Raw genomic sequence first — 24,577 nt, forward strand, 5'->3', positions numbered from 1 at the left:
CACACAAATTAATAGGCAGTTGTGACTTTATTAATACAGCTATTAAAATATGATGAGTTACATGTTGTTGATGACTTGGCACAAAACTGTATGTAACCCTGAAAATATTTCAATTCGGTTCTTTAAATGGATTTGGTCTAACTCCTCTTGAAAATCCTCTTTGCATCCACACCTTCGTAGGTGTAGCTCTGTTGAAGAAAGATTAATCAAATACAGTTGTTATTTAACTTCACATTTTTTTATGCCGGGATGAAAATTTATATTTCTGAATGTATAATCTCTATTTTTATACGTTTGTAAGAACTCTGCCTTGCCTGTATGAGTTCATCTCCTTGAACAATTCTGGTTGTCGTCAGGTCTTTTCCGTTGTCCTTTCTCTTGAAAATTCCCTTCAACACGTCTCCCTCCAAGGTCCACGCACCCTGAGAGTTGAAACCAACGATGAGGAAATTAATGAAATAGAGAACAGGCAAGGAGGGGATATTGTGCAGAAGTCCAAAGGCTGACTAGGCTGTTTGACACTTTTATAGTTGCGGTATTGAACAGAGGGCAAAGTCAAGGCTTGATGTATGGATTGTTGACTTAGTAACAGGGACTCAAAAGTTGAAAGTCTAAAGTGAGTGAAACTAGGAGCCACTTTAACTTACTGATAGTTCTGTTCCATCTGCAAGGGCGTACTCAAAGGTGACTCCGAGGGTAAATTCAATTTCGATGTTGCGGAAAGTGCTGCTCTCCTTGACGTTAAACTTGTCTCCCTCCTGTGCGATGGTAATCTTGAGGTTGTCGTGAGCAGCCAGCTTCCTCTTCACCATGTTAACTCCTGTGGATAGACACAATAAGGTCACAATAGATTGAGCAATGTCAGGAAGTTTTACCCGTCTAAAGGCTAATCACTTATAATGCAGTCACAAAAAAATGTGCATGACTATCCGTTGGTGCAAAGATTATATTTAGACATTAATACATCAGTATTCTTTATTTAAGAAAAAATGAAGATTCAGAAGCAGCTTATCAAGACAGCTCTAGCACTCACCCATTTTTTCCATGAATTTGTCATAGTTCTCATTTTGAGTAACTTTCCAGGTGCCGTTGAAAGTCATGGTGGCGGTGAGGGTGAGCTGGAGGACTCTGCAACAAGGAGTGCCCTTTTCAAACTCTGCCGCTCCTTTTAAATCACACACCCTCTTATCTCATCATCTATCTGATTGCTGATGTGGCCGTTTAAAGCTCATGTTTTTTTTCCAAGGTAATATCCTAACTGTGTGACAATGAATAGTTAAATGGTAAATGGACCTCAAGCTTATAGAGTGCTTCTCTACTCTACTAGAGCACTCAAAGTGCTCTATTGCATGTTTAATGGCCACTTCATCCTGAATCTGTTTGCCAAAAGTCTTGGTCACAGCTTAACCACTAACCATATTCAGTGCAGAACTGCAGCATTTAAGTCTGCACTATTTGATACAAGAGGAATATATTTGAAATTTCTTTTACTTTAAAACTGTTCCTGCCATTTACTATTATTACAGATCCATTGCACATGTGCACTCCTCCAAATCTGTATGTAGCTAATGCAGGTTTAATCTTATCATTCATCCAAGATACTGCATCGGTGTAGTAGTTGTAATTTCTCTCTTCCACTATACTTGATTATATGTGATACCTTTGTCCTTTATTGCCCATTGCTAATAAACAAGACCTTTGACATCTAAAGTTAATGTTATACAAAACAAAAGAAAAAAAGATTTTTTTTTGAGTCATTAAACCATCCTTAAACCATTTTGGTATCGCTACATCTATCACTACAGCTGTCTTTTTCTGCTTGTCTACCACTACTATGTCTACCACCATCTAGTAATTTTATATAATTAAATTACCAGGGAAAGTTAATTTAATTTAATTTAATCTAAAGGGCATCAAAAACATTGTGAAACTATTAACTAACCCACAACTAACTGCACTATTAAAATTGAAATATTTAAGTTTAACAGAAAGAAAATGGGATGAATGGGACGAATAAAACATGTAGAGCATGTCTTCTCTTTCATCACAGTTTCTTGTCATTCTATGTGTCAAAGAGACCTTTGCCTGACCTTCACTTCCACCTCAGTAATACTGCATCTTATCAGACAAAAGACCTTTCTACCAAGACCGCAGCGATGAAATTCACAGGTGAGTTGGAGCCATAGTTGATCAAGTCTGGTGGAAACTCTTTGTAACATAATTATATCCTTTGAGGTTTGGCCAGTTTGTAGTATAAGTCATAAAAGCACGTGACAAATGAGACCATAGACTGAAAGGGTTGAATTAGTGATTCAGTGAACTCCATTTTAGTAAATACTAAACAAATGCTGATAACAAATTTCCGTCTTTTCCAAATCCATTCAAGTACAGTCAGGTGCGTAGGTTTTTGGACAGTGACACATTTTTTTTTCTTTTTTTTTGGTTCTTTTCCCCCGTTGCTTTTTAATTCGGGCATTCATTTTTTATTTTATTTTTTAATTGATTGCCAAGAAGTTTTTATTTTAGTTATTGTTGCACTGGCAGAATTGATATGAGGTTCAAAGAAATGTAGGTGAAGAAGGCCATCACTAGGCTTAAAACCTAAATAACCTAAATATATATTTTTTAAAAAATAGGAGAAATGCACTTGCAACAAGCTCAAATGGCCTGGAAGACCATGGAGGAGGACTAAAGTGAAATTTACAATATCTAACCCAGGAAAACCTCTAGGAAATTCGCATGCATTTGTCAAAGTCAACAATCATAAGACGGTTTCATTAATGTAAGTAAGTACCGAGGATTTACAATAGGGTGTAACTGAATGGGGCTGCAGTAAATGCATGGCAGAGCATCTCAAGACGGTAAACATAGCATTTGGTGATGTCCATATGGTCCGGACTTCAGGCAGTCATTGACTGTAAAGGATTTTAATCCAAATATGAAAAACAATCTTGAACTTTAAATCTTGATGTTTGTTTGTTCAATTAACTTTGAGCTTTTAAAAATTAGTTATGTGTTCCTAAACAATTCCTGCTAAACCCTTGGAATTAAAACTGAGGGTCTTGTTTGATTTAAAATCCACTGTTTTGGTGTACGAAGGCAAAATTCTCAACATTGGGTCATTACTCGAAAACTTTATGGACCTAACTGCTTAACATTTGTTGTGCTACCAGAAGTTTACAAGCAAGCTCATGATAATTCCATGCTGGACCTTGACCTAGCAAGATAAATTTGGGAACGGAAGATAAGAGCACTTGTCCCTCACTCTTTAATAACAGTGAAAGAGACTTGAGCAAGACTCTTAACAGCTTATTAATTCTCCAGAGTGGCTCACTGACCAGACTGTTGTCAAGGCCAGACCCCTTAACGCTGATCACAATCTATAGTAGAACTGATACGGATGATACCTCTTTTTAAGTTCCTTAGTGCTCCATTTGATGAAGGAGTTGTTATAACTATTTACTACATCTGTGGTCACTGGGTGAAACATTTAAATGCTATATTACCTCAGGAAAGTGAAATGAAAATCCAGTTTACCTTTTTCCAATATCTGGTATCTAATTAAACACAACTGGCTCTTTAGCTACAGAGCTGAAGAAGAGCTACTAAAGAAACCTCTTGGATGAGAGGTAAAACATCTTGAAAATAAAAATTAAACAAGTTCAGCTGCCACATTTTCAGTCTCCTTAGACTGGAATGGCCTGGATGACTGAGAACCTACACAGACTTTTTTGCTACAGGTTTACTCCCTCCCTGACTTTACCATTAGCTGCTAGTATTAGCTTCTGTTGCATTGCTTGAAAACAACCATAGAAGCAACATGGTAAATGTGTCTTTGAGTAGTTATTTTGTTTTTCACAGTCTCTAAAATTTTCTAGGAGAACAAGGTGCCACATTCTAAATTTGATTTAAGGATGTAATTTGAAAGATACTTGCCTTGGCCAGTGGTACAGCTCATCCATTTGTCCATCCATTCTCTTCCACTTATCCTTATCAGGCTTGCAGGGGGAGGGATGGAGTCTATCCCAGCTACCTTAGGATGAGAGGTTGGGTGCACAGGATGCCTACTGATACCTATGGTATCAATTTCAAAATCCTACATTATGTCAAGTTATTGCATTTACAAGATTTCCAGAAAATTTAACCTCCGACTTTGAAGTTGATTGAGATTTGAATTCATCTGAGATTTTTAGTGGATACATGTGGTATCAATTTGAAACACCTACATTGCTTCATTTTCGAGTTATCACATTCACAAACTTGGGTGTCCACATTCTCTGCCTGCCCGTCCAAGACCCCATCAGCCTCTTACATATGAAGGTAAGAATCTAATTTTAAGCAAAATTCATATTTGGTTATTTAAAGAAAATTGGCTTGACCAATTTTTTTTTATTATCGTACTGCAATAGAAAGTTTATTCTGAATGGATAAGCAGGACAAGAGACACATAAAACAATTTACCTGATTTTGAAGGTAGAGTAATGTGTAAATGTCTTGAGCCATTCCTTTATAGTATAGGAAAATGGGAAACAGTGATTGCAGTGACTTATTGAAACATGAAAACATACATGGAAATGCAGTATATAAGGCAAAAACTGAGTTTGTACACTTCTAACGTGAATGAAAGTCAACTTTATTTTGTTCTTTGTCGAGATGATCTCACACTGCTTCAGTAATGTTGAGATCCAGACTATGGAGAGGCTAATCCGTGACTAATAATGTCCTATTGTGCGTTTTTCTATTCAGGTATGCTTTTACTACAATGGCAGTGTGTTACCACACTAGCTGTAAAAGGCTGCTTGTAATAAAATCCCTAAAGTTGCAATTTAAAATTAATTCTTTGCTAAGATGTCTGTTATGAGTGAACACTACAGTGGTTCGTCGCTTGAGTTAGGTGCCTTTTTTATGCTTGAATGATTCATAGCTCAGCGTTGACAAATCCAAAAAAAAGTATTCCTCTGAAAATGTTCAGGTACAAGGACTGGACTGAAAATGAGTGAAAAGCAGCCATCTAAAAAGTTGAAAGACCTTCAAAAAGCAAAATATTTTAAAGAAAAGGGGTGGCTCAAGACTTTTGCACAGTACTGTATGTGGCCATTACCACAGAAAAGGGCTGCAATCTTCTGAAACACCACTAGAGGGAGTGCATCTCAAAAAAACATACGTGTGTGTGCCATACTTCAGCCTTTGGTCAAAAATAAAGACCATAAAATACTTAAACAGCTACATGATTCAGTCTGAATTTCCTGACGGATTATAAAAAAATAAATATATGCAGTACAAAATAAATTATCTATATCAAGTAATCCACACTTGTCCACATTATTTATTAGTTACCTCCAAAATAAACACCAGATAAAACAAGATGTCCTACAAGCACAGAAATGCACTCTTGTAACACAAGAGGCACCTGTGTGTTGTCACACATTAAACCTCGGAGGACACTGTGTTTAGTTTATTAATAGTGAATTTGGAAAATATGTTGAAAAATCGTACAGTACATATACTCAAGTGAGATTAATCCAACATGTGATGGAGGCACAAAGTAGTGTCATACATAGCAAAATTTACCATACGTTTTCTTTTTTCATTTCTAAAAGTAAGAACAGTTCTTTTCTCAAAAAAGGAATAAATACAAAGTAACATGACACAATAAATATGTAGCTTTATCTCAGTAACATACAGTAGAACTGAAAATAGCATTCAATATCATTTAAGCAGACATGAGGTGATTGTGCAATGTGTACAGAGGTAACATAAATATATAAAATAGTGTTAAGTGCTTTTAATACTAAGGGTATTTTAATAATTAAGTAATGGGTACATGTGAAGAACTAATGGCTCAAATGCTTTATGATCTGTGGCTTTTAAAAATACAAGTAAGTCTGTGTAATGTAAAACTGTATATGAATGTAGTTGGCACAGTAGTTTTTATGACACAGATTTGACATCAGTATTATATATATAATAATATCTAGTCTAAATCTAAATTCTCATTTGTTATAATAATCTTGCAGCCAGTGTAATATATTCAGTGTAAAACTATAAATTCTCACATTTGGTGAACAAGGACAATAATGTAAGCTCTACAGTCATTTTCATTAAACTAATTAGTCCAATTTTTACTTACATTTAATATATTCTGTACCTGTAAAATTTAATATGATGATGATAAAATAAAGTATACTCTGAAATTACTTAATTTGGCTATAAATTGTCTTTTTTTGGCACGCTTCACACTACACAAACACGGCAGACAAAAATGGAAACTAAAATAAAAATAATCAATAAATGGAAATTGTTTTGTTTATTAAAACCTTTAGTGTGTAGTCTAATACACCACTTTGTATGTATCAAACGTATCAAACTTGACTGCACCAAATACTGTATCACGGACCTCTCGATGAAACGCTACACAGCTATAAAATGTAGTGAAGTAATGACAGACCATGGGTACCTAGAGAGAGGCGGGTGTTCGGATAGACAAATGTGTTTCATCATAATAAAAATATCTGCATATGTGTCACCTGATCCAACCCATCCCTGTGTCAAAATGTGACAGGACATGACCGCATTAATGCAATCCTTCGATGAGCCTTAAGCGTCTGTGGGCTTCCTGGAAAGAAACCACACCTTCATTGGCTCCTTCTTTCCTTTCATGGTGACCGGGCCCCGATACTCCAGATGAAACTGAGGGTCGGCATTCTCGGCAGACTGCAAACACCTGCAATACAACGCTACATATCACACAAGCTGCACACTTGCCGTGCTCACGTCCACAGTAACTAGCTTTGTTTTTCCTTGTATATGCTTCATGTTTTATGTCTATTAATGGATATTTTATTAAAAGTTAAAAGAATAAAAAAAATTCTAGCAGTACAACTGATCCTGAAAAATAAGGAGACGCTGCTGCTCACCGGTACGTATATTCAGACACGTTTATTTTTCCTTTTTCACCCGTCGTCTCTGTACGGCTTGTGAGGTTGACCGTATTTCCAAAAAGGCAATATCTGGGCATCCTCTGCCCAATGACTCCGGTCACCACCTCTCCTGTGTGGATCCCAATAGTAATCTGAAAAGAAAAGAGAAGAAAACGTGATCGAAACGCATGCTTACACTTTAACCAAAGCAAAATAAATGCTGCAGTTACCTAAAGACATCCCTGTTTCTTTTCAAATTTGCAAACTTAACTTTAAATACATCTCTGCAGCACAGATCATTAGTTATCTGCTGTACATTTATTTGTAAAACAGCACACAACAAACCTTATTTATTTACTTAATAACTATGGTAACAAAATTTCCTACTTTAAATCCCGTGTACATTATAACTCAAGGACTTGAATAAATAATTTATGCTTTATAGAAATAAATTGCAAGTTTTGTGTTGGCACAAATTCTTAAAGCCATCGACTGACATGTGGTTGGTAAATATAAGGTTGACTTTGCCTGAGGTGTCTCCATGCACAAAATTAAAATTTCCTTGTAGTTTCAAATTTGCAGTAAACAGTTCCAAAAGAAATCCCCGGCAATCAAGAGACTAATATTTACACTTAATCTTATAGGCACTTCAGCACTTGCTGCCATCAGAGCATGAACATGCCAGGAGTGTTTGGGACAAATGAGAATCTATTTTAAGCCACAGGATCGTGAAATGATTTGAGTCTGTTTCTGCTAGTAAGCCAGGCCCCTCTTTAGCCAGTGCCATGTCTGAAAATAAACAGTCTTTTGTTAACCAGACACGATTTTCCAAAGTTAAGTCTCAACAGTCATTGATATAATAACAATCTCCAGCACTCACTTATACAACTTCTCATTGCTCATTACTTCAGCACAAAAATACATTCCCAGATGCGCAGGTATAATTATTCTAAAATAAAAATGTGTATATATTAAGTGTAATAGAGTAAATGCCTGACACATTAATATGGTGCACTAATATGAGAATTTTCAAACTAATATTAGAAAGCCGACAGCGCTCCAAAAAAATCATCTGTGCCAAAATAACAGATGGAGTGCTTAGAAGCTGAAAAATAATTAAATGTGAAGGAGAACAGTTAGACAGTCAGCGCATCACCACACAGAGATAATCCAACAGCTATATAACAGACATGCTAGAGAGACAAGATGAAATGCATGCAATGACATTATTTTCCAGTTAGTCCTTTTTTTGGTCTATTTAATTTGTTTTAAAAAATCCTCTGTTCACTAAAGTCTACACTGTTACGTTCTTAACTGTTACAGCCTGTATGTAAAAATGGAATTATAGTTTTATATTTTCTAATTAATTTCTCTATTTCATTTCATTTCTACCTTTTTTTTTAATTAAGTTTAGTTTTAGTTAGTTTCCAGAGTGGGTTTTCTTTCAGTTTCGGGTTTTTTTTTTCCAGTTTATAATAATATATTTTAGTCTTTTTACTAAATTAATTCATGTATGGAAGACATGTCGGAGGCAAGAGCTAAGAAAATCAGTTACAATAAAAACACATAATTTTTTAAAAGGACTTGACTTACAGCCTCATAGTCATCCAAAGTCTCAATAAACACATCCATCAAAGATATAATAAGATTTTTTCCAAACTATCAAACTAAGCATGTTTGCTTTATATTCTCTTTTTAGTTTAGTTTTCAAAGTTCATTTCAGTTAGCTTTTTTTTTTCTTAAAAAAGTCTATTTTTTATTTGAAGTTTTTTTCCACATCTAGTGTTAGTTTTTAATTTAGCTTTTGTTTACTATAAAAGTCTTGGAGCTGACAGGTCCACAGTAAACTGTCCACAGTGAGTGACTGAGTGTGTTGATTCTCTGCCACCACAATTAAATTTGAACGACATCTGAACTGGCTTTAGACTAGACAGACATATACTACTGCCACACTGAGCTTCAGCAGGTGGAGGTAATGTTTCCTACACCTTCACATTTTCCTTTGCTACCCAATCAAACCAGGACTAATACAGGAAATCTTTCCTCTCACATGCATTAACTTCCCAATTTGGGAGAATTTATTCTTATTAAAACCAATTGTTTTAAAATCAAATCATAAACACACTTTGATTCACTTGTGATGATTCATCGTTGATAATCGCGATCAGCGAGCGAGACCTAAAGATTACACTCGCCACTACTGCCTTAAGGCACAACAAAAGTGACGGCTTTGCTGCGCTCTGGTGTGGTTTAGGCCAGTTACACACCTCACAATTTTTGTAACATGGTGGGCAAGAGGAGATCTCTACAGGCACGCCTATAATCTATCAGTGTTGGAAGCAGCTAAAACTATAGAAAAATAAATATATCCTGCTAATTTTCTCAGCAGCAACAGGTATTATTTAAGGTCAAGCAAAAGTACTGTATAAAAAGTTGCTCAGCTCACATTTAGTTGCAATACAATTCCACACAGATAATGAAGTATAATATGCAGAAATGTTTTATTCTGAAACCTGAGATTCATCTCACACCTGCACTGGTTCATCATCCACTTTCACTTGTCCAGCAATCTCCATCATGTCGAGAGCAAGGTGGCAGATCGACTTTGCGTGGTGCGTGCACGGCTCGGGCAGGCCACTAACCGTCATGTACTTATCACCGACTGTTTCCACCTGTATAAAGAAAATAAACCAAAACATTTTCTTATTCTCCGCATGAGTGATGTCATGACTTCTTTTTTCTTTTCTGCTTCTATTTACTTTTGCTTCATGTAGAATGATTTGTTCCCACTGTGCAACGGGGGGGTGGGGGGTGTTCCAATGTGCTGTGCAGCCAGAAATAAACTGAAACACCCCGAGATAAACACTTAAACACTTACATCAGCTTTAAGACATTCAGGGACTCTTTAAGCCCTGTTAAAACCCCTGGACCACCTAGCCCTTCAGCTTGTAGAGTAAATATTACTTTTTTTGGTGACCCAGTGCCTGAAGCCAATCTCATGGAAGAGGTCTGTTTGACTTCTGAAAGTGCATTCTTGTCTGAAAGCCTGGAGAGTAAATCTGTTGCACGAGGCCTATAAAATGGTGCAGTGCCATTGTAAAACTACACCCTGTTTAGATGTTGGTACTACCCTAAGTTAACTGATATAAATACTCTGCAACTGAGTTGCATATGCATAATTGCATAATATTATTCAGCAGCTTAGTGCATTACAGCTGCAGAACCAGACCTCCAGAGTAGAAGCAAAACTTCCTCCTTTCAGGCCTTTTTATTGACCACAAATTTACACCAGTATGCAATATTACGTGATGGTAAAGTTCCTGCTTCTGACCTTGTATACATAAGGGTTCTTCCGAGAGTCTGTCAAAATGTCAAAGCGTGTGTAAACATCGTTGAGCAGGTTGACGATCTTGATGGCTCCTTCAGCTGAGGCGTGCTTGCTGCAGAAAGCATTGAACCCGACAATGCCACTAAAGAGGATGGTCACGTTGTCATAGCGCTTTGCCGGCACCGGGCGTTTGTGTCGCAGCTCATTGGCAACAGATGGTGGCAGGACAGAATAGAGCAATCTGAGAAGGAGAAGAGAAATGAACATTCTGAGCGAGAGCACGGTGGTGCTGGGGACGCCGGGCTGAAGTCCGTCCTTTGGATCAGCATTTTGTTTGCACAGACACCACCTTTTGGTCATTTTGCTGTGGAAGCTGCTTTCAGAAAGGAGGGTGGTGTTTCTATGGTAACTGGTAAGATCATGGCTGCCTCTTAAAAGCAAAATACCTTCCTTGATGCATCATAATCTTAGGATGAATGATGCATACAGATGGCAAACTCTAAAATTTATTCATAAAAAAATAGTATATATATACAGCGCTTAAATACATATATTTAAATCTAAAATAGTTAATATTTTATGCACAGCCTTGTACCTCTAAGTTAAAAAGAAGCAAAAACAAAGAGTGATGTAGCATCTAAAAAGGCAACAACAGTGCAGCAGCAGTTCTCTTAAAATTTAGAGAAGCCATGAATTCAAATCAATGTCTGGAGCCCGAGGCAATCTGAGTCCAGAGAATGGTCAGAATAATAACGTGGGAATCCAGTGGGAGAGTGAAAGTCTTTTCCTAAGAGAAGATAAACTGCTACAGCGCTCTTAATAAACATCACACTCCACCCTTCTCCGTCTCCAGCTGTCACCCACTGCTGTGACAAAATACAATGGCAGGCCTTTTTCTGACAGGTACTGAAGAGAAGCTTAAATATCAGCCCCTGCTTTCCCTGCTGTCATACATCCTTAATGCAACTTTATTGTACTGAGACCTGTGTCTTTCTGTATTGTCGGTGGTTTGCCCTTAAAAGGGAAAACTGGTTAAGGCTTCTCTTTATCTCCCTACTCAAGACTTATAATAAACAATCTTTTTTTATCATTTTTTCCTAGCAAATGAATCATGACAGTGCTATTAGAGATTTATAGTAGTGAATTTGGATACTACACACAACCTACAGATAATGACATAACTAGAAAATGTAAATGACATCATTTAATACTTTCTTTTGTTTAAATAAAGTGAAAAAATGAAGGGAGACAGGCAACATGGGTTAAAGCTGCATATACTAGCTACATTATAATGTCAAAAAACTGACTGAGAATTGGTGGGTATAATACCTGTAATTAATGAATATCTGACCCCACTCTGTACTTAAAGACTACTTTAATGAAAATATAAAAACAGTCAAACCTATCTGTCTTTTTCTTTTCGTCCTCCAGGGCTCGGAGTGTGTGCTGGAGGCGATCCGTCAAGATTTCCAGCTCTTGGGTCAGTTTGTACTCCTCACGAAACTGCTCGCCCAGCAGCACCAGGTCGCGCGTGGCGTCATGCAGCGGGATGTCACTTAGGTAGAGTCCCCGCCGTGTAAGATCGTCCAAGTTCATAACACTAACCAGAAAAGTAGGAACAGGTCAACAAAGAGAGGGCAAAAAAAGTGAGAGTCATAAATTATAAGAGATTTTTGCAGAGTGAAGCTACTGGAAACATTTGATTTGTGTCTTGCTGTTCTTGTTCATATCAAGAGGTGTTATAAATTATACAGGGCATAAAAAATGAGACATGAGCAGTGAAATCATCATCCTCTTGTGAGGGCTGAGAGCACTGTAATGTTTCCAGATAAATGCTGCTTTTTGTCTGGTGAGGTCAGACGCTGTGCTGTTCGGATCTTTTCTGGTCAGGTTGCATCTCGTTTTCATTCAGTAGCAGTTAAAGTACTCCAAGGCAGCAACCTTTAGTGAAAACACTCATCCTACCAGCTGCAAACTGCCTTCAATGTAAGGGGACAAGACCCTTTTAACCCTGCCATCTCCTGGATCGAACAGTTTACTAAAAAATTCTGAATGATTACGTAAGAGCTACAGAGGATAACGGAGGTCACGCTCTGGCGATCTACCTGCCCATTGTCATTTCCAAAAGGCCAAGAGGAAAACACTTCTGAGTATTCTGGGTAATTGCTTGATTAACAGAGTGTGTAACTACATGGAAAAAATAACCTCATTTTCATTAGTGAGATTATAACAGATCTAAATTACAAGTAAATCAAAAACAGATCTTCTGTTGATGTCTCTTCTACTTTTCATCAATCATTTTCTTGCTCTAATTAACTACACTTAGACGTTTTACACAGAATACTGTACACTATACACTGTTAAAGGATAAGCCTTGTAGTCATCTAGACCAGGGGTGTCAAACCACCATATATAGCAATGTTAAACTTCATGAGACCTTACAGCACAGTGAAAACACATAATTGTCTCCTTGGTTTTTGCTAACTGATGTTTTTGATGACTCTGGTGAGCTTCTTTTTTCCCCTGAAGTTAGATCTATTTTTATTGTCGACACTTTGAGTGTGATTTTTGCAATCTTTAATGTTTGCATATGAACAGTATGTCCATTATTCTCAGATTCTGAAGTTAACCTTGTCGTTTAAACACTCTGGCTGTTTGAGGGGACCTAATTAGTCTCCGTGCATCTAGCATCAGCATCGCCAGCTGGACATAAGAAATGCAAAATGCACAACGAAAAACATTATTACAGATGTCCAACAATATATCATCAGTGAATATCTGGAGGACTTAGACAGAGTACCACCATTAAATCTGTAATAGACTCCTTATGACAGCAGCTCTGATTCAAAGTAGCATCCACTTCACCTGTGTTACGTTAGCTGTCTTAGATTATGGTTAGACTATATATCCTGAATGTTAAGGTTTGTCTCAGCTCACTGTAATTTGCAGAAATTTTTAGTTTTTTCCAACACTATCATGTAGCATTACAGCTCTAAAAGTGGAAATTAGTTTCTTATATTTTGGTTGGAAACAAAAACCACAGAAAGAAAAGCACATCGTTAGTAACCTTCATGCATACGAGCAATTAACAGTGAACAAAACTCTTCCTTTTAAAAAATCAGCTTTATTTCAAATATTGGTTTGTCATATTTCTGCATTTACAGAGATAGATTATACTTTGCTGTAAGTCAAAACCTTGAACCTTTAGATTTCAAGATGTCTTCACCTGAAATCTGAGCATTCTCATTCTGCGGGTAAAAGTAACATTTTTCTGGTGTGCATATTCAGTCAAGGCTTCTGCGACTGATGGCTTACCTGGGTGAGCAAAGAAAAAGGATGTTCTCAGCCTCTGGCAAATAAATCATCTGTCCTTTCAGTCTCAGACAGCTGATCTCCACCCCCGTCAGCTCGTCCTCATTCTCTACAGTCTCCACATTCAGCAGGCCCTCCTGTCAGGATTACATCCCTCTTATGAATATTTCATGATGCAGTGCGTTCATCTCTAAATGTGCTTCCAAACTGGGCGCCAGTTTAGCTCACACTTTATTTTTAAATCTGGCTTTTCATTTTAAATGTTAAATTTTTCAGCGCTCATTACATTAAATAAATTTTGATTTTATTGTGTAAAAAAAAAAAAAAGTAAACTCCTCTTTTTTGTCAGGGCTTACGTAGCCATGTAGCTTATGCCCCAAGAGTGGCAGTGCTTCAAGGATCAGTCTTGTCACAATTAATCTGAGTATAGCGGTCGGGCCCTGCAGCTATTATTTTGTCACTTAAGGATTAACCATCCCATGAGAAACCAAACCACACAAATTTTAAATTTGAAACTATTTTCTATTCTTGCTTTATTTTTACCTTGTGACTTTTCATTTGACTTCACACTGACCTCTGTGCTCATAAAATTAGCTTTTCAGATTAGTCTTTTCTCTGTTTCTCCCACAACTTTTTGTCTATTCTGAAAATCAACAAAGGTATATTCTAACTGTGCTGCATGACCCTCTTTGCTCTATGCATAAACATAAGCATTGTAAAACTGTATAGTAACTGTATAGCTTCTATAAATTGTAAGGTTTTACATTTTGTCATCATTGATTTAACAAAAACTGAGATAAAACAATGAGTGAAAAATGCATACACTCAATGATGTTGTAGATTTAGATTCATTTATGGACAGCTCTCTTAAGGTCCAATAATAGCATTTCAGTCAGATTGGGGTCTAGACATCTTCATTCTTTTCTTTTTCAGCCATTCTGATTTGGATTTGCTGCGGTGTGGATCATCATTTGAGGTTGAGTTTGAGCCAAGCTTGAGCTGTTGGGCAGGTTGACTCACATTTGATTCTAGAATACTTTGGATTACAGAGGAGTTCATGGTCGACCCAATGGTGCCTCAAAGGTGCCAAGATCGTGTGGCTACAAAACAAGCCCCAATCATCACCACCATGTGTGGCAGTTGGTGAATTAGGTGTTTTGTTGGTTTTCACCTAACTTGGAGATGGGCATTGTTCCAGAGGTCTTGTGGTTTGTTCAGATACAACTTTGCAAATTTAAGCTTTATGTCATTTCTCTTTAGAGAGAAAAGGCTTTCTCTTGGCAACCCTTCCAGACAACTCATACTTATTCAGGCTCTTTCTAACTGTACTGTGATGAACTTTAACATTAGACATGCAAACTGAAGCCTGTAGAGTTTGAGATGTAGCTCTTGGTTTTTTCTGCAGTTTCTCTGAGCATTCCATGGTCTGACCTTAGGGTGAATAAGCTGGGAAGTCCACTCCTGGGAAGAACTGTCTTGAATGTTTTCCACTTGTGAATAATCTTTCTCACTGCTAAATGATGGATTTTAGAGTGTTTGGAAATGACCAGAAAACCCTTCCCAGAGTTATGAGCAACAGCATTTGCTTCTCTGAGATCATTTCTGATGTCTTTCCTGCTGGGCACTATGTTTACACTCACCTGAATGCTCCATAACAGCAAAGAGCCAGAACTTCTACTTTTATGAGATGCACTCATTTGCTGACAAACAATTGATCGAGTGAATTTGGTCATCAGCACCTGACTGCTACTTACCCTCTTAATTACTATGAAGCAGCACGGGTACACTTACTTTATCATGCTATCTCTGCATTCTGGTTTAGTTTTTTGTTAAATAAGTAATGTATGTAAAAGGTCAGGTGATGTTATTTATCTGAGGTTGTATTTACCCAACTTTAAAACTGGCTAGGGACCATATTATCTTAATTATGTTTTGATACCTAAAACCTTAGAATATAGACATGGTATACTCACTCTTTACTCTTGAATTTACATATTATTTCTATTTGTTTATATGCTCATTGCTCCCTGCATGGCAACAATTTCCTTCTCCTTTATTTTTTTTCACTGAGCTCCACAGCATCAAATTTTACGGCGCTTCTAAAAATATCAGTGACCTTATGAATATTAACACACTGTTAACACATTCTTTCAAACCGCATTTTAATTAATTAGACTTTGGTGTATTTTATTGATCTATTTCCTCTGCTAAACTAATACATGAAAAGTGATTAGCTAAACGCACTCGTGCAAACATACATGTTTCATACATACCTTGCTACGAAGAACGAAGACAGTGTTGATGTGGGAAAGGATGCCGTGAAAGCTGAAGTCAATGTGAGGACGTACCAAAGAAAAAACTGAAGGAAGGATACAGGTACCCGGCTGGAGCTATATGATAAAAATATCCATATGTTAGTAACATTGAATTTATTCTTTATATAAAACTATAGCATTATTATTGATAATAAAAGACAAAACAAATATTTAAAACATAATTATTTGCTAATTTCTTGAAATTCTGAGTTTGGGAGAACTGAATGTGAATGCAGACCTGTGGCAGGACTCGGTATATGGCGTTCCCACACTGTGTGAGCATCAGGTCCTTGTCAAACATGAGGTGGAATGGAAAGGCCTTGCAAAATGTGTACGGGCTGATTCGAGTCTCCTGCGTGCCGTTCTCTTCAAAGCCATCGAGATCTTCGTAGAACGCCTCTTCCTCTGACTCCTTCTCCTCAATCAGAAATTTGATGTGGTCACACTCCTCATTTTTGGGTTGGATCATCTGCAGCACGTGAAGTTAATCGGTTGATAACATATTGACGACACTGATTCAAGACTAACTTTGTTGCACATCATTAGAGCACTATGACGGCCTTAAAGAGAAATCTGAACCTTAACGTTGCAATTTTCTTTTCATAAACATAATACCAATAATACCAATATTAATTTCGCATTTATTATATAGAATTAGGCGGGTAATAATGACAGAGTCCTGTGGCTTTATGGGCATAAGGCATGCTGACGTCAACCTGGTGTCTCTGCACCCTGTTGCCACAGCAACACTGGCTAATATTTCCAGAAATTGTGTGTCACATTTGGAGCGTCTGTCATTTTCTGTGCTTTCATTATAGAATTGCTGAAAGATATTATCCTGTCTGTATAACATGATTAAGTTTGGGAGAAAATGTCACCGACTGAATGAAGAGGAAAAGCTCAATCTAAACACAGTAGACATCTGAGGGGAATAACGTGCTGCAGGGAATGGTACAGATTAAGGCTGAGGCTTTGGGTGGCCTACAATTTAAAAAAACAAACGTAACAGTTTTTAATGCTGGTTTGTTAGAAAATTTTAATTTAGTGCTACTGAGATTAGCCTGGTTAAGTTAACATTTTAAATGTGGCTTGCTCTTCTATTCCCTCAGTCATTTTTGGTTCAGCCGCAGTGAGAGAAAAGTTTAAAAAAAATGAGGAGCAAGAATAAAACTCCTTGGAAGATTCCCACCGTCTCTATGCTAGAGACTCTATATCTTAGATCTAAAAATATCCTGTGACTCACAGACATTATCCAAAAATTCACTACTCAACTGCAGCTGTCACAGTGTTCCCATTTGGGTATTTGAGACGTTTCTGTTGTTTAATCTTCACGTTACAGCCTCGCCACTTATATTGTGTGACAGAGACTTACACATTCTGACACAATGCAATGCAGGAACACAAGAGTGCCTTTGAATATTGTACCGTAAATTAAAGGGGAGCGAGAAGAAGTCATATCCGTTCATTAGCAGTGACAGAGTGAGCCAAAGAGTCGAAGGTTTCACGATGCACAAAAAGGTAACAAAAGCAACAAAGGAGACCTTCATCTCTATCTCTGTTCCGTGGATTTGCTGAGCGACGGTTTTAATGATGCCAATCACTATGTCTTGCAGGCCTTCTCTCTCCGAGTAATAGTGAAGAATTAGATTGTTTCCTTTCTCTGCATCAGTGCAGCGAAACGAGGGAGCCCTCATCCCGGGATAAATGGTGCCCAGGTGATCGTGGAGAGCATCCAGATTCTGAAAATTCAAATCAAAGAAAAAAATATGCAACAGCCGATTGTAACACCAACCTCTATGTTGTGCAAATAGAAGAAGTTTAAAAGGTGAATAAAAAAATTAAAAGCTCAGCTGGGTGTTCATCATAAAACCTCATTAGACCACATATGACAACAGTAAGTTATCTTTAACTATTATCGCATCATGTGATCACTACTAAAAAGAAAACACATATACACCTGCACAAAGAAGCTGCACTCCCCCACATCACGATTTGCTTCTGCCCTTTGAAGTGCTGCTCCTCCTCTACTTGTTTTTTGTGAAAATGCAGACTGCGGGCCTCATGCAAGAACCAGCTGTACAAACAGATGTCTTACAAACTATGAAGGGATAGGCTCGTTTCTATGCAGGGTGAAAATAGGCTTCTTTCACAGAGTGCGACTTAATCTGAATGAATATGATTAAAAAATCCTAACAAACTTAATGCAAAATGAAGGGCACTACATCATAATCATCCTAGCACACCAATTTACTGAGAAGTACTATTATCAGCATATTTTGTCACAGCTGATTATACATTTTAGTAATTACTGAACACGGGATGGAAAGCTCGTGGATGATGTCTTCTATCATGCTGTTGTACACAGCACTGTTACCCTTCGTACTGTAATAAACGGAAATCTAATAACCCAGCGACTGTTTTCGCTTTGACCTTGCTTTCTTTTTAGTACCTGACATCACACAGCCTAAACTATAATTAGAGCATCACTGTGTTGCACTGAAATATCTACTCTTTCTAGAGGTTTTGAAGTCTTTTAAAAGAATACTGGCATTTCTTAAGTTTGCTGATTTCTGACAACAGAATGCGGCGGCACAGTGAGAAATTGTTCCTTTTATTAAAGAACAGTGTTGTGCAAAAGACTCGAGCCAACCCTCATTTCTTTATATTTTGCTTCCAGGCAGCCAGACATTCTTGTAATCGTTAAAGTGGTCTTGACTGATAGTTCTTCAGGCTTTCTGAAGTTCTTTCAAATAGGACTGCAACTAAAGATAATTTTGGTAGTCGACTAATCTGCCAATTTTTCTTCGATTAGTTGATAAGTCTTATCTCCGTTTCCTGGGCAAACCTCCTGTTCTAAGCTCACCTGCTCTAGTCTGCACACCTGTGAATGTCACCCTGTGATCTCGTCCCACAGCAAATTAAAATAATATAAATATGAAAATAATCAAATGTATTTTTAACATTACTCAATAGGACTGTCAGAATAAAAATAAAATAAATAAAAATATGAAATAATACAAATTAAAGTGCTACTAGTATTTAAACAAAAGCAAGCATCATCCTGAGAAGTTTCCAATAGGTAAGCTAACATAAGCATCACAGTACAAACATTCACATAAACATGGTATCAACACGATGCACTAACTTAACTTTGGGTGTTTTTTGTGTCTAATATCTTTACTTATATTAGTAAATAGACTGTAGTGAACAGGCCACTTCAAGTAAGTTTATAAAACTGTGATGTTATATATCTAACAATTTCAGCTGTCCTCTTGGCTAGATCTCGCTTGAAAACCACGTTTTTAATGTCAATGACACTTTTTACCAGGATAAATAACAGATATATAAAAGTCACTTAGCCAAAAACTGATTGCAGCATCTACTTTGTATTAGAGATGTTATTTCTGGCTCTAAATTACTTGATATTCTTCATGAGAGATATGATTGACCTATTTTTTAACAGTTTTTGGTCAGCAAGTCATTTCTAACAGCTTAAATTCCCACAATCATTTTTGATATGCACTGCAGTAGTGCTGTAGTGGAAGGAAAGCTCTGTTTTGCACAGTCTGCATTTAACTTTGTTTGTTTTATGTGAAATGTGTTCACTTTTTTTTTTAAATCTTTGCTTCCATTTTCTTTTATCCTACTGTTTAGTGGTCGCGCTACGTTATTCTTCGTTAGTACTGAGTGCAGTCTTGGCAGACAATATAGACAATACTGCCCCCATGGCTTCCTGTAGTGTATTGCAGTTACAAAAACACATTTAGGTGGTATTAGGATATATGACGTGAAAATACAATTCCGCATTGACACATTTTTATAGTCGACTTGATTGGTTACACTGATGGATCGTTGCAGCCCTACTTTTAAAGTTGCTTTTTGAACCAAAAACCAAAAACCACAGAAATAAAAAAACAGCCATAAAATAGTATTTTTGCACCGTCAAGGGGGTTCCCAAAGAGCTAGAAAGCTAAGCTGAAAAATGGGTTATCTCAAAAAACTGGACAAGTCGAGGACAAAAGAAGAAATGGCAGACCTAAAAATTATCTACAGCAGTTGAACTTTATCTGAAAGCCATGTCTCAGAAATAGGAAACAATTTAGTAAAGACCTGACACAGGGCCTGAGAGATGTCAATCTACTGTTTGCTGAAGTGTCACTGGAAGGGTGGCTGTTAAGAAGTTATTGTTAAGAAATGAAAACAGGGAGAAAGAACTGAAAATCAGTGGCAACAGGGCTACACAGTGACTGTCTACAGTGATCTGTGATGGATCCAACTTCCAACTTTCAAAGAAGAGTTTTGAATGTCCTTCAAAAAGCCTAAATAACTATTACTGAAGACTACTTTTTTAAGAAAGGTTGTCTCAGAGAGTTCAGGCTGTGTTAAAGAATAAACCTGGTCACAGCATTACAAACTTTCAAGTTGCATTTATACAGTATTTCCATTTATGTTTGCACATCTTTCAATAAATTGCTACACCTGTTTCCTATTTTACTATTAAAATATACAGAACTGAGGGATAGCCCAAGACTTTTGCAGAGTACTGTGCTATAAGTGTTTACTTAACTTGAGGCCTTTATGTTTGCTGATTTCTAGCAGCAGAATCCAGCTGCACAGTGTGAAATTCTTCTTTGTTTTACAGTATAACATTATTTTTTTTAATTTACTGCAAAAGTGGAATCTTACAAATACTCCCCGAACAAACGGTATTTATCAGCATGAAACGACCGATTTACAACAATCCAGTGTTTTCACGTGACACCCAAAGCTGATTTATGCGATGTAACATATCCAGCTGACCTTTAAGCTAAAAAAAAAAAGATATAATACAACATAACATTTTTTTGTGCTCAGTAAATTCTTGTGTCTTTCAAACTTTACAGCCACAGTGCGTTAAGTCTGGCTTTCTGTTAAAAAGCCTCAAATCTCCAGCCTAAGAACTCTCCAAAACTCAGCAGAAAATATCATCCAAATGTTTTTACAGGCTAAAAACTCAGTGTGATGAATAAAACCTCCTCTCATCTTCAGTTCGCTCGTAAAGGCAAAGAGGAAGACTCTACCTGCAGGAATTCACGAACGTTTGAGCCCAGCACGCGTAAGATGGTGTCATATCCTGACTCCTGGCAAAATTCAAAAAACATCTTGCCAAACATCTGCAAGATCTCTCCCGCATCAACTTCTGCAAAACAAAACAAAAAGCTTAATAAAATCGGGCAAATGTCTGCTAAAGCTTCATTTGTATCCTACATCAAATTACATTTATTTCATTTCCAGGGATTTAAAATCGTGCTGTTACTTACTGAGAACTTTGCTTGCAGCTGCAACAAGATCATATGTTTTGCCATCCTCATATATGATTCTAACGAGGAACTGGCCCTCAATATCAAGCTGAGCCTCCCTCCTGAAAACAAAGGGAAGCTGTTACTCACAAGCTACAGCGAATGTCACAGCAGAAGTAAACAGTCTCGTAGGCAACTTGTTCAGGAAACCACTAGCTTTGGCTTTTTTGCAATTGCTTTTCTGTTTACACCAACAACTCGACACCAACGGTTGGGTCTTCTTTCATGATATATATTCAGCTGGAAACATTAAAAAAAAGCTTTTGATATTGCTTTGAAGTCCTTGTGTGAATTGCACTGCTGAACAAGCAGAGATAGCTAATCAGGTTTAGATCTACTGCAGGTCCTTTGATACAATGCACTCCAAGCTCCTGAGTACATTTTGCTATTTATATCTTAGAAAATCCAATTTTCACAAAATTGTCAGAAAGCTTAATGAGCTTCTGATTGCAAATATTTAACTGAGTAAACAGGAATGATTTACAGGCCTGACCAGCAACCACAATTTTATCATAATGTGTCACAGCTGGAAAAACATACCGAGCTTTGAAAAAGTAAGAATTCTGATATAAATAACTCAGTTCATGAAAACCTTTAAAAAAGCACATGACGGAACCTGGTAAACTGAGCACTGAGTAACAGTGGGTTACATTTGGAGATGTAACATATAACTCTGAGCTGTAGCATGCTGCGCTGAAGCATGTTTTTTTGTGGTGGCTGGAAAATGACCACTCTGAAAACATTTACAAAAGGCAGCTGCTGCTCACAGGGTCATGCATAGGGCATAGAAGACTACAGATGAAAAATAAACTTCACTTTAAGCCAAATATTTCAACAGCTGAAGAAAATGGCCATTATTCTGGGGAAAGGACTCATTAAGACTAAACCTAAAGTTGACTAAACTTAAAGCTCTTAAAGTGTAAAATTTTTTATTTATGGGGTTTTGGCAATTGGAGCACATTTGACTTATACTTTACTGTATATGAATAAACAACGGATTCGTTCGTTTTGCTGCTGTATCCTTGTCAATCTTTAGTGTCCATATTAAACATATTAAGAGGCAACTGCCTCGAATGCCACCTCAGTCTAAAATGAGATAATAATAAGCTTACTTGATATTGCTCTCAGTATCAGCTCGAATGCTTTAGTTTCAAATCCCACTAAATCAGACACTGCGTCTCTTTCCTAAACAAGGTTTCACTGGCAGAAACCTGCAAACAGCATCTAAAGCCACTATGTTCACAGCAGCAGATTGTCATATTAGAGGTCCCACTTATCAGTTTGTTCACAGTGTTATCATAATGTTGTTTGTCAACTCCATGAACTACTTTGCATCTTCACTTTCTAGACACGACAAAAGTACACTCTTTTATAGTTATAGTTCATAGTTATTTTTATACTGGTTTTATTTTTTATCTTTATTTATTTTGTTGTTATTGTTGTTGTTATTTCAGAGTGTGCAATAAAGTTTCCTGTCTTTTGATGTGACACTGTGCGGTTGTACTGTCTGGTTAATGCTGATCTTTAGCAATGTTTCAAGTTGCATCTTTAGTGATTCTCCTACTGTTAAGTCATCATGTTTTGTCCAAAGGGGTGTACTTGCAGTTTTTCTTTGAAAAAATGTAAAAACATCACAAAAAGATATTGCCAGCTTTTTCTGCAAAAAATAAAAATAAAAATAACAGAATTAACACATTTACTTAAGTTACATTCTGGTGAAAAGGGCATTTTATTCAGTGACTAATAACATTTTGATTACAATTAAAGCAAACCTACTAGGCCTAAATATAAGAACCTGATAAGAAATGCTTATTTAAAGCAAGAAATGGCAGATGGATTTAGAGAAGAGAATTTTTTTCTTTTTTTAAATGTTAAACTCCACCAATAAAGTGGATAATCTAAACAGTAAACAGCAATTATGATTATAGTTCCAGGGATCAACCAGTTCTATGAAAAAGTAAGATTACATTTTTACTTTAAATATTTCCACTTATAGGTTGCAAATATATTCAAATATAGACAAATATGACAATAATTAGTACTTGAATTTACTTGATATTGGTGATTATTTATGCAGATTTTTACATAAGCAAGATTTTGAATGCAGAATGATAGGTTTTTGCATTTCTTAGTAGGTTACTTCATCAAACAAGTTTTTTCAGGTCTGTACTTCATAGTTATTGCAGGTATTTACTTGTTACAATTACAAACAAAATGGGAAATAATAATAATAATAATAATAATAATAATAATAATAATAATAATAATAATGGCATTTTGTCACTTCACCAACTAACTTTTGGTGTGAACCTACATGAGCCTACAGAGGGTGGAGGGTAATCGGGTTAATCTGTTCGTGCTGGTAACACTGTGGCAGTGTATGCTGCTGGGCTGGCTGTACAGTATACATTAGGCCTGGCCTGTGTCCTTGTTGTGATCTGAGCTGCTACAGTGTAACCTTTGATACCAACATGGCTGAATAGTAAACACATCCTGAAACTCACTTGATGTCTTCCCACACTTCCGGACCGTAATTCCTCAAAACGAGGAGCTCCAGGGCGTGATTCACAAAACCATACTGTAAAATTTCAAAAACACGAGGAACGTGAGTTATATTTCATGGAACGAACGCAATTTTCTTAAAAAAATATATATGTATAAATTTAAATATGCTTATTACATTAACTATTCTTAAACATTTTATGACCTTTTGTGTTCATGTACGTTCTGTCCAGCCGTTAATATATTTTAATATGAGCATAATCATGGATATTATTGTAAAAACCGCTACATAGCGGTATTCCAACAGGAAACGACAACCGCAAATACACCGTTTCGGGGGGGGAAATGCTACTTATTTAATTAGTATTCAAACACAATCGGAAATATTAATGTTAAATACTTACCATGATGTCCGCTGTTTCTCGTTTTCTTTATTTTTGAGCAAAATTATTAGAATCCAGCAAAATCTTCATCGTTTGGTACAGATGCTGACTGTCTCTGGGTCCAGCTCCCGTTTTTCAGTCAGCTTCTTACTGACAGCCAGACTGTCCAATAACAGATCGGCAATGGCGTTACGTAAGCAGATTTTGACCAATGGCAAAGAAGCTGCTGTTGCCCAAGTGATGCTGGTCAACCTGCACTCTCCGTACATAGTTTCTGCTAAGAGCGTTCAGCTGTAATGCCCTGATAATATATTCTGATAAACATGTTGACAGTTTTTCATTTAAACTTACCTAAAATCATCATTTTGAAAAAGTATGCGGGGTAACAGGCTTTATTATTGATATTAAGGGTAGAAGTACCCAGGTGATACACCTGGAACCACAACTATATATAAATATATTTAAAACAGACCTACTT

At 36.8% G+C, this 24,577-nt stretch overlaps 2 protein-coding genes across 2 annotated transcripts; both read right to left on the reverse strand.

Annotated features, from left to right (window-relative positions):
* Nucleotides 1–8: 8 nt before the first annotated feature.
* fabp2 (fatty acid binding protein 2, intestinal) lies at nucleotides 9–1,179 on the reverse strand. Its single transcript, XM_005942035.3, has 4 exons — nucleotides 1,034–1,179; nucleotides 648–820; nucleotides 315–422; nucleotides 9–188 (listed from the first exon to the last, which is right to left on the reverse strand). Exons 1-4 carry the CDS (start codon nucleotides 1,098–1,100, stop codon nucleotides 138–140), a joined length of 399 nt encoding a protein of 132 aa, XP_005942097.1. The 5' UTR covers nucleotides 1,101–1,179; the 3' UTR covers nucleotides 9–137.
* A 3,727-nt stretch (nucleotides 1,180–4,906) lies between these two features.
* Nucleotides 4,907–24,263, reverse strand: gucy1b1 (guanylate cyclase 1 soluble subunit beta 1). Its single transcript, XM_005942034.2, has 13 exons — nucleotides 24,121–24,263; nucleotides 23,719–23,792; nucleotides 21,176–21,276; nucleotides 20,936–21,054; nucleotides 17,417–17,614; nucleotides 16,114–16,344; nucleotides 15,834–15,950; nucleotides 13,564–13,697; nucleotides 11,651–11,848; nucleotides 10,252–10,489; nucleotides 9,452–9,592; nucleotides 6,918–7,072; nucleotides 4,907–6,724 (listed from the first exon to the last, which is right to left on the reverse strand). The coding sequence occupies exons 1-13, from the start codon at nucleotides 24,121–24,123 to the stop codon at nucleotides 6,598–6,600; spliced, it is 1,836 nt and encodes a 611-aa protein (XP_005942096.1). The 5' UTR covers nucleotides 24,124–24,263; the 3' UTR covers nucleotides 4,907–6,597.
* Nucleotides 24,264–24,577: the final 314 nt, after the last annotated feature.

Source organism: Haplochromis burtoni, unplaced genomic scaffold (assembly GCF_018398535.1).
Source record: "Haplochromis burtoni strain Fernald_Lab_line unplaced genomic scaffold, NCSU_Asbu1 Contig_328, whole genome shotgun sequence".
Lineage (NCBI taxonomy): Eukaryota > Metazoa > Chordata > Actinopteri > Cichliformes > Cichlidae > Haplochromis > Haplochromis burtoni.

Coding starts and splice junctions, on each gene's coding strand:
- fabp2 (XM_005942035.3), bottom strand. CDS start 1,100: ATGACTTTCAACGGCACCTGGAAAGTTACTCAAAATGAGAACTATGAC. Junction 423..647: donor CAGATGGAACAGAACTATCA/GTAAGTTAAAGT, acceptor TTCAACTCTCAG/GGTGCGTGGACCTTGGAGGG. Junction 189..314: donor AAGGAGATGAACTCATACAG/GCAAGGCAGAGT, acceptor TTTCTTCAACAG/AGCTACACCTACGAAGGTGT.
- gucy1b1 (XM_005942034.2), bottom strand. Junction 17,615..20,935: donor ACGTTCGTGAATTCCTGCAG/GTAGAGTCTTCC, acceptor TTGAATTTTCAG/AATCTGGATGCTCTCCACGA. Junction 16,345..17,416: donor GAACAGAGATAGAGATGAAG/GTCTCCTTTGTT, acceptor CACGTGCTGCAG/ATGATCCAACCCAAAAATGA.